Source organism: Otolemur garnettii, unplaced genomic scaffold (assembly GCF_000181295.1).
Source record: "Otolemur garnettii isolate 467f Iridium unplaced genomic scaffold, OtoGar3 scaffold00044, whole genome shotgun sequence".
Taxonomy (NCBI): Eukaryota; Metazoa; Chordata; class Mammalia; order Primates; family Galagidae; genus Otolemur; species Otolemur garnettii.
Genome location: NW_003852439.1, coordinates 7,481,932 through 7,492,405, shown reverse-complemented (window position 1 = coordinate 7,492,405; position 10,474 = coordinate 7,481,932). Strand labels below are relative to the sequence as shown.

Sequence of the window (10,474 nt, the reverse complement as noted above, 5' to 3'; positions counted from 1 at the left end):
CTTAAGGAATCCACCCGCCTTGGCTTCCCATGTTATGGGGCGAGATTAAGGACCACCAACTCAAATTAGAATTTCAAAAGGAGTCTTATTAACCACAGGACTGTCTCAACAAAGTCTAAAGCAGACCAAATGAGAAAGCATTGAAAGGTCTGAAGTTGGGGTTTGTCTAGTCTGAAAGTTGGCAACGAGACAAACAGGTGGTCTAAAAGTTAGCAATTAGAAGCAAAAAGAAAGTTGGCAAAAGAAGCAAAAAGCGAGCACAGGGTCACGATGACCTCTTTTACAGAAGTGAACCTTGCAATTTAGTGGTTTAGCCAATAGGTAACATAAAGGGCAGTTAGATAACAATAAGGTAACATAATGCAGATCTAGCAACTAATGGTTAAGTAAAACAATTTGTCACAGCACTTAGCTCATTAACTCTCGTGATGATAGTTCTTGGCCCATCTGTCCTTATCTTGTCCTGTTCTGGCCTGATCCAGACCAATCATTTACCTCTTTTTCCCCTTCCTCCTACTCAAGGGTGGTGTGATGCTGTTGTGAGGCCACCGGCATCCATCTTATGGGGGTGATGAGGCAGATGGCACCCATCTCACCCAGACATGAGACACTGTGCCTGGCCCAGAATATTTTTGTGTATAGCTGTGATGGCCTTTGCCCAAATTATGGTTTTCAAAGAGTCTTTTGTTATTTATTTATTTATTTTCTTATTTATTTAATTTATTTTTTGAGACAGAGTCTCATTTTGTCACCCTTGGTAGAGTGCTGTGACACCATAGCTCACAGCAACCTCAAGCTCCTGGGCTCAAGTGATTCTCTTGCCTCAGCCTCCCAAGTAGCTGGGACTACAGGCATTGGCCACAAAGCCTGGTTATCTTCTTGCTCTGGCTCAGGCTGGTCTGGAACCTGTGAGCTCAGGCAATCCATCAGCCTCAGGCTTCTGAGTGTTGGGATTACAGGTGTGAGCCACCTCAAAGAGTCTTTGTGTTAGGTTTTATTGTCAGGCATTTCTGCATGAGAGTCTTTCCTTCACAGCCTCTCCCAGCTCTGTTTGTCAGGACTTTTTTGTGTGTGTGTGGTTTTTGTCCAGGGCTGGTTTGAACCTGCCACCTCTGGCATATGGGGCCAGCGCCCTACTCCTTTGAGCCACAGGAACCATCCAAGACTTCTTTTTTGAGACAGTGTCTCATAATGTTAATATCAGCCATATGTCGATTACTGTTTATTATGGGTCATGGGTTATGTTAATTACTGTTGGGTAGAGTGCTATGGTGTCCTACCTCATAGCAACCTCAAATTCTAGGGCTCAAGTGATACTCCCGCCTCAGCCTATCCAATAGCTGGGACTACTGGAGCCTGCCAAGTGACTCTATTTTGATTCTGACAACTTTCACAAGCACATATAATAAGTGAAAGTGTAACAACATGCGTATGAACGACATACCCCAAACTCAGAAAACTGGCCTATCCATGGATAGAATTTACAAAATGGTTTTGGGTATTTGACTGTTCGTAGTGTTTTATTCTAGACCACAAAAATGGCTCGCAGCGAGTACAGCCATGTGTCCAGATCATGAGCTGCTTGGTGAGTACATGTGGCTACATCATTTTATTCTGGTGTCAAGTATTTCATAAAAGTCACCTGACTCATGTCTCCACTGGCTCTGGTTGTTAGAGTATGGTGGCTGTCCCCACTTGTTTTGGGGAGATGGTGGCCAATTTGTTCTAGTAAAGCTCCCAGGAGGTCCTGAGTCCAGACCCACAGTCCTGAGACAAGGATACCATGTCACCAGGCTCTGCAGAGCTTAGAAAGGGGTTTTAATCCAGGTGGTGACTAGCTGACACTGAAGCCCGCCCCAACCTGTGTGTTTGGGGGTGTGGTCCCTGCCTATGTCACTGAGCTGGATCCATCTGCAGGTTGGCAGCTGGAAGCCACACTCTCAAGCACTAAGAAAGACTTACTTACTGCCAGAAACCCAGGATGAGATCGGACCAGGCTTAAATCTGCCTCCTGAGTGCAGGTGGACGGGATTTTTATGTGTGTAGGGTAATAAGGACTGATCTGATTGGACCCTGCAATGGGCCAACGCCAGGATGCTATCTGATTGGACCCTGGATCAGCCACGAGTCCATTTCTTAATTCAGTTCCCGGCTTCTGCATCCCAGCACTTAGGTTCTGTCAGTGGTTGTGTGCTCAGTCCATGTAGGTGTTAGGTTCAGTGACCTGGGGGGCCAGAGCAACAGAAAATCAACTCACACTTTTGTTACGTAGAAGTTAAGCTGGGTGGATCTGGTATGTTTGTGCCAGGCTGAGAGGGGGCTGTGGGTGAGGATGCCCTGGCTTTCCCTCCCACATGGTGAAGATGAGCATGGAGAAGGCCAGCCACTCGGGACTTGGAGGACCTGAGGACTGAGGACCCTTCTCTTTTCTTCTGCCCTACCCTGCCAACCAGTACCTGCAGGCTCTAGCAGTGATTCTCAACCTTCCTAATGCCATGACCCTTTAATAAAGTTCCTCATGTTGTGGTGACCCCCACATGCTACTGTTATCAATCATAATGTAAATATCTGATATGCAGGATGTATTTTCATTGTTATAAAGGGGTCGCGACCCACAGATTGAGAACTGCTGCTCTAGTGTCCGAGAGTTCAGGCTCCAGGGGGGCAGTGAGGTCCTCTCTTGAGAAATCAGGAGGCTGAATCCTCTTTCTCCCCCCTCTTTCACCCATTTGTGCAGGGCTGAGTCTGGGAAGGAGGAAGCCTTCTGGCATTCTGTCTCCAGAGACACAGCCCATGAGGAGAGAAGAGAGTGTTTCAGTGGTGGGTGTTTTGGGGATCAGGGTTGTAGCTGGGGTGGAGATGTGCAGTGTGGAAGTTGCCCCCTTATTAGGCCATGTGCACCTGCAGTCCTTGCCAATCTGAGAAGTTTCCAAACAGACACAGAAGGAGACCCTCACCAATCTTGAAAGCTCCCATGAGGAACTTGGAATTACAGAACAAGAGCTCATTAAACTATAGAGGACACTGTCATAGCCAAGGGGCCACCTTCAGGGATAGGCTGGAACAATAGGCAGAGGCCACCAGTGGTGTCAACTGTGATGCCCCAGAGACCTTTGGTTCCTTAAAGGAGAAAGCACCATGATTCTGGGCAGGCAGTAGCCTGAACCCACTCTGTATGGCACTCCTGGGTTTCTGGTCCTCAGGGCAGAAATGAAAGGGACTGACTTGCTAAGCAGACACAGCTTCACCTGGGCAAAGCATGCTGCCTTGGCCATCCTAGTGCTGAGCTAGAAGGAGGGAGCTCTGGGTACTCCTGGCTATCCCTGTGCTGAGCAAGAGGGACAGAGAGCTCTGGGCCCTTGTTTCACTGGCTGGTCTTTGTTTTCTGCTGTAGGACCCCCTGCCTCCAACCCTGCCTGTGGTAGGACCCAAGACAGGCTTTCACCAGGACCAAGTGCTTCCTTCCTGGGAGGGGCCTGATGGAAGAGCCTTGGTGGCCCTCAGTCTCTCCTGGTGCCCACTTGGGGGCAGGCAAGCATTAACACTGGGCAACAGGAAGTGGTGCCCAGAGTAGGTTGGAGGTACTCCTGGCTCCTTCCCTGCCAGCTCTGTTTAGGTGCCCAGCTGGACACTGTGTGGACTCCTTCCTGAGCTGAACTGCTCACCCTGAGTTTTGATGTTTCAGAGACTTTCTAAAGTTCTGTGCAAAACTTTGTGTTTGTGTATGTGCTTTTGTGAACATATGCATATGTGTGCTACTGTTAATACATCCCTGACTTCCTTCAGCCTTTCAGAGAGGACAGGCTCATGCCCAGGGCTGTAAGCCAGGCAGTGCTTGGTTCAAACTGGAGATATTCAGACTCATGCCTTCCCCAGGCTGTATGCAGTTCTCCTCACCAAAGACGTCTTCATGATGAGGTGAAGACTCTGTTTGCATATCTAGGCTTGTGTCCAGATGCACTTGTGACAGTTCCCACTGGGATCCTATGGACACTTGGATGCCTCCTGCTGAAAGCCTGGGATGCTGGGGAAGGCTAGTCCTAGCTCTGGGGTCAGAGCATCTCCTCCTTGTACAGGGGACGAGCGTTCTGCTTCAGTTGTGACTCAGCCTTGGCTAGAACCAGGGGGCCTGTACAGCTGCCCATTGTGCAAGGACTGGGCAGAGTGGATACAGCATTGAAGATATTAGAAAGACCAAAAAAGCCTTTAAAATGTCTATGAGAGGCTTGGTGCCCATAGCACAATGGTTATAGCGCCAGCCACATACACTGAAGTTGGTGGGTTTGAACCCAGCTCAGACTGGGTAGCTAAAACAACGACAACTGCAACAAAAAATAGCTGGGCATTGTGGTGGGTGCCTGTAGTTCCACCTACTTGGAAGGCTGAGACAAGAGAATTGCTTAAGCCTAAGAGTTTGAGGTTGCTGTGAGCTGTGACATCACAGCACTCTACCAAGGGCGACATAGTGAAACTCTGTCTCAAAAAAGAAAAAAAGATGTCTATGGAACTGTGTTCAAGGATGGAAAGAAAAATGTACTTACAGGTAATGAAAAGCTAAATCTCAGAAGAGAAATAAAAAATACAAAAGAAATCCAGAGGATTAATTCTTTTAAAAACATATCTGTTTTCTCTTCTTCTTCAGATGAGATACTTCCAACTGATCCATCTTCCTTTTTGCTGATCTTTCCTTTGCCAAATTCATTCTGTTAAGTTCATCCTATGACTTAAAAATTTAAGCTGTTATATTTTTCATGTTTTTAATCTAATGTTTTAAACTATAAGTCAATACAGTTTTATTTTTATTAATGCCTGTGTTTAATGACAAAGTGGCAAAGTTTCTGAAAATTAATAGTTGGCTTTTGTGAACTGATACGAGCCAACTTTTGTGAGTCAATATGGGGAAGTCATGACTGTTGGTCTTGTAGACTGGGCCGAATACCCTACCCAGTCCCTGACATCATTTATGTGCCTGAAGGACATGAAAGGCAGAGATTTGCTCCAAATCACAACACTAGGCTGCAGGTGATCCCAGGGTGTTCTCAGCCTCCTTAGCCCTCCAATGCCTTCTCTGTGGGTTTTGTGCCTTTTTTTTTTTTTTTTTGAGACGGAACCTCAAGCTATCCCCCTGGGTAGAGTGCCGTGGCATCACGCTCACAGCAACCTCCAACTCCTGGGCTCAAGTGAGTCTCCTGCCTCAGCCTCCCAAGCAGCTGGGACCACAGACACCCGCCACAACGCCTGGCCATTTTTTGGTTGCAGCCATCATTGTTGTTTGGCGGGCCCGGGCTGGGGATTCGAACCTGCCACCTTAGGTGTATGTGGCTGGCGCCTTAGCCGCTTAAGCCACAGGCGCTGAGCCGTGCCTTTTTCTTATTTACAAATCCAGTCAGTAAACCTCTCCCTGGACCTTAATGAAAGCCTAGACCAAGCAGTCTGAGAGGTGCTGACCGAGGTCTGTGGGGGAAGGGAGATTTTAAGTAGGAAATAAAGTCACATGAGTTGTGGCCATTGGCCAGAGTAATGTGTCCTGCTTCTGAATGCTCAACCTGGAGGATGTTGCCCTAGTGATGGAAAACAGAGTGGGAACAGCCTTCTGTTGCCTTGGGGGATGGACGCAGGGCTGGGAGGCAGGTGGGGATTTCATCCTCTCTCTGCTTTCCTGAGGCTGGTCTGTAATTGACCCCAAACTCCCAACACTAACCCTCCCTACAGGCCAGGAGAGGGCTCTGGAGACCTGGCCAAGGGAAAAAAGGTAGATAGATTCCTGCTCAGTCCCGAGCTGGGCACTGGAGTCCTCTCCCCATATCTCAGGCTGCACCCACCTCATAGCATCTTCCCCTGGGGTTGTGGCTCTGTGGCTTGGCTGTGATGCCATATGGACTAGGCCAGAGGTCTAGGCCTAGGGCTCAGGCTGGGTGACGCCCTTGGTTGCCCATTGTCTAATTAATCTGTTTATAGCAATGTGTCCAGCAGAGCTAAGGAGGGCATTGGGTGGGGCTGATTATGGGGGTCTCCACATGGGGACTCTGTATAGGGACGATCACCTCCAATGACACCCTGATGTTCTGGGGACATGTTGCTGGGGGGAAAAGGGTTCTGGGTGTCTTCAAGTTCCCTTCTTGTGGGCAAGCACACAAGTGCTTCAAGATCTTGGAAACAGACTGTCCAGCCATCATTATCCAGAGCTCCTGACAAGTTCAGACCCAGCCTTTTTGTTTACTCTCAGGACAGTAGGAAGTCCCAGAGAGAGGACTTGGGGCCCAGGGCTGCCCTCTGTACCCTGAGACAATATCCATCATCCTCTGGCTGGGGACTTTCCTACTCCTTTACGTTCACCTTCAGTCTCAGCCATCAGGGCTAGGTTTTTTTTGGGGGGGGAGGGGAGGTGTGGAAGTGTTGGGCCAAAGAGGAGAACCAGCTTCCAGGCCCTAAGAAGGGAATTCTTCACTGCCAAGGAAGTGGGTGTTCCTAATAAGGGTTATGGAGAGGCCTGGCCTGAGACCTGGGACAGGACTAGCGTTAAAACGTAGTAGCTGTCCACATACCTGAACCCTGCAACAGGTCCAAGTGCATGGACCCAGCGCTGACATTGGTCTCCATGCTCTGAGCAGTTCTATTGATCACTGAAAGTTCCCTGGAGGGGGGGGTGCCCCCACTTCCTTTGTAGGAGAGATAAATGCCTCTGAGGATGTTGGGGAGGGGGCAGGGCAGAGACCTGGGATGGTGAGGACACTGTCCTCTCCAGCCCAGACTTGGGCAAGGGCCCAGTGAACCTCGCCTAGGGCCTGGAACTTTCTCTCCTGAGATGCTTTGGCTGCTCCTGGTCCTATGCTGCCTGGAGGCCTCTGTGTCTAGGACTGCATGCCAGTCTACCTCACCCTGCCCTGGCTCACAGCCTTGCCCTGAGGTGGTGTGGGGACCATCTACTTGCCAGTAGCTTCACTTGCTCCTGAGCTCTGAGCAGAACCTCGCTGGTCCCCTGGTAGCCCCTCAACTTGTTCCCTGGGCCCTGGCTCAGACTGAGAGTTGATAGGCATCATCCGGGGCTGTGATGTCATGGTCAGGCGGTACCCCTGGCAAGTCACCCTGAGGTTCTACAGCATGCGGTTTAGCCTGTAGGGGCACCTCTGTGGGGGCTCCCTCGTGCACCCCCATGGGTGCTGACTGCTGCCCACTGTCCAGCTGTGAGTGGGGCTGCCCCATCCTCTTGGCTGGATGCTGGTGGAGGTGGGGAAGGGGATGTGTGCTGTATGCAGGGTCTGGAGCTGGGAGGTAGGACTTCTGAGGGCCCCTCCCCAGGATTTGGAGATCCCAGGCTTGGGGAATCTGGCCCAACTCCTCTTCTGAGGGTCTCTGGTCTCCTGTTTCCAGGGAGGAGCTGGAGGCTTGTGCCTTTAGGGTCCAAGTTGGGCAGCTGAGACTCTATGACCATGACTAGCTGATGAAGGTGGCTCAGATCATCCGCCATCCCCAGTACAATGACAGCCTGTCTGCCAAGGAGAGCACAGACGTGGCCCTGCTGGAGCTGGAGGCCCCTGATGCTTTCGTAGCACGTGTACCCCGTGTCCCTGACGCCTGCCTCCCTAAGGTCCACTCAGGGAAGACCTGCTGGGTGACTGGCTGGGGTGACATTGTGGATAGAAGTAGGTGTCAGGGAGGCTTGGTGGGGCTACAGAGAGAGGTCTGGGGAAGCTAGATGGGTCCCTGGCAGTGTTTGGTGAGACTTCTTCTGGGCATCTGGCAAGGTCCCTCTAGCTGCAAGTGGTGGCCAAGGCGAGGGTTTCCAGAAGCCACTGCATGGGTTTCCTGAGGTGACAGTGACAAGTGACCACAGACAAGGTGACTCAGAACAACAGAAATTTATCTTCTCACAGTTTTGGAGGTCAAAAGTTCCAAATCTGGGAGTTGGCAGGTCCCTTCCTTCTAGAGGGGGAGTCCACGCCTTACCTTCCCCAGCTCTGGCATCCCCCAGCACAGCAGCCCTCAGTGGCTCTCTGACCCCTTTGTGCAGGGCCTCTTCTCTCTGAGCATCTGTGCCCATATCCCCTCTGCCTCCCTGTTCTAAGGACACAAGTCATTTGATTTAGGGTCCCCCAGTCCAGCATGACCTCATCTTCCTTCAGTTACAACTGCAAAGATCCTGTTTTCCAGCAGTAGGGTGAGAACGTGGGCATATCTGTCTACCCCACGATGAGCACTTGCGTACTTTTTATTCAACCCTCATAATCCTCAGGTGGGTGCCGCTCCTTCCTCTGCACGAAAGCAACCCTGAACTCAAGGAGGGTAGATGTTTGCCCGGGCTCCACAGCCTGTTGGCACTGAGCAGACATGTGTGCAAAGCTAGTGGCACTTGTGCCTGTATCCCAATTGTGATTATAAGGGCAAGCCTTGCCGTTCTAGCCCCCCGGGGCCCAGGACTGCAGCCTCAGGGCTCACCTTGGGAGCCCATGCCCAGGGTAGATCCAGTTCAGGTCTTGGTAGGAAGCAGGGGCCCCTGCTCTGCCAGGATCCCAGTGCCTCACTCTCTTCTTCCTACAGAACCACTGCCCTGGCCTTTCCGCTTACAGGAGGCAAAGGTGAATGTCAGGGGCAATGAGATCTGTGATCAGATCTGTACCCATGGCTTCCCTTCCAAAATTACTACCCAGTTAGCAGGGACACCATACTATGTGCTGGGAGTCACCATCATGGCACTTGGCGGGTAAGAGCCCAGTCTTCCCTGTCCCACTTTTCCCTCCTAGCCCATGAAACGAGGACCCACGTGCCTTGTTGCCATGGCATATGAGAAGCCTTGCTGAGTGATACTTTCCCCACAGGGTGACTCTGGGGTGTGTAGGTGGAACTGCCCCTGGGTCCAGGTGGGGGTAGTGAGCTGGGGCAACTTCTGTGGTCATTGTGACTTCCCTGGGGTGTATGCCCATGTGACAAGCTACATGTCTTGGATCTGGTAAAACATCTCTAGGTTCTCTGGGCCCTAGATGGGTCCAAGGTGGGCTCCATGTGGTGGGGGAGACCCTCATTCTTCCCTCTTGGTACCCTGCCCCTCCCCAGTCCCAGCCTCCCTGGCCCAGCACACAGTGTTCTCCCCTCCTCCTTCCTAGCCCTTCCAGAGGCAGAGGCATGGGGATCTGAAGGCCTGTGTCTCCCCAGTGAGCTAGTGTGCATGGGATGGCAGGCCCTGGATCAGCTGCCTGTGCCCCATGAATCTTATTAGACTGTGTGTAGCAGCCTCTGTGCAGCCCAGTGGATTTGTCCATAAAGGGCTGCCTCTGAGGGTCTCTAAGCCCTGGCCTCACAGGTGGGGTAGCATGGGACTCAATGTGGGAGGCAGGGTGTCCAGGCCCATGTTCAGGACAGAGCTGTGTATTCAGCCTGTGTGGTTCCCTCTTCCCACTCTCCCATCCATGTCCTCTTTCACAGTCAATGGTTTGCCCTGGGCCAACTCTTGGTGGAGCTGGATAAAGAAAGCATTGGCTTCTATTGAGGGTGGTGGGAAGCCATGCCCACAACTCTGTGTGCAGCATGGAGATGTCTGCGTGGTATACCAGAACAGCTTGGGAGTAGCACCCCAGGGTGTCCCTGGATGGGATGGGGGATTAACTAGTGGGAGCTGTTTGGGTTGGACCATAACAATGAGCCAGGCTTCTTCCCTTTGGAGCAGAGATATGCTGGGGTCACAGTGACATGCTTGGCTGGGTGACAGAGTTTGAGGGGCAGAAGTCTTGGATGCTGGGCTGAGGGTGGAAGGGACAGGCACCTTCAGAGCCTGATGCAGCCTCTCATGGGGAGACAGGCTCTTTCTTCCCAGAGAGTGGCCGTCTGTAACCCACAGACCCGCCCGAGGCCTGCTCATGTTCCCATCCAGCCTCAGCCAGTGTATTGAGGGGCCTCAGACTGAAAATATGCAACAGTGGGGTCTGCCCAGGCTCTGAGTTTTCCTGGGAAAAGGTGATTCTTCTGATGGGACCAGGACCCCCTGAGGCTTGCCTTGTCCAGCTGGTCTTATGCCATGTCCACTGGTCACCCAAAGCACCAGTTGAAAGCCCTCTGCTGTCTCTTGCTCAAAAGCCTGTGTCTGGGGGTAGCCTTGGTGATGGGAATCAGAGAGTCAGATAACCTGCTGGGGTGAGGAGGGAGAGGCTAGGGAGACAGCTGCAGTGTTTCATCCTCTCTCTGATTTCCTGGTGCTGGTCTGTAACTGACCCCAAACTCCCAACACTAACCCTCCCTGCAGGCCAGGGAAAGGCTCTGGAGAGCCAGCCAAGGGGAGTAAGGTAGGTTCCTGCTCAGTCTCGAGCTGGGCACTGGAGTCCTCTCCCCATATCTCGGGCTGTACCTGCCTCATAGCATCTTCCTTTGGGGTGTGGCTCTGTGGCTTGGCTGTGATGCCATGTGGACTGGGCAGGGACCTGGGCCTGGGGCTCAGGCTAGGAGGTGTCCTTCATTGCCCCTTGTCTAATTAATCTGTTTACAG

General features: G+C 51.7%; 1 protein-coding gene across 1 annotated transcript in view; it reads left to right on the top strand.

The window, feature by feature from the left end:
• Positions 1 to 7,441: 7,441 nt before the first annotated feature.
• Positions 7,442 to 10,474, top strand: part of LOC100941977 (mastin-like) — a 19,468-nt gene continuing 16,435 nt past the window's right edge. The window contains exon 1 of the mRNA XM_012805685.2: positions 7,442 to 7,643. Within this exon, the coding sequence (XP_012661139.1) occupies positions 7,442 to 7,643 (202 nt within the window). The remainder of the gene's footprint in view (positions 7,644 to 10,474) is intronic.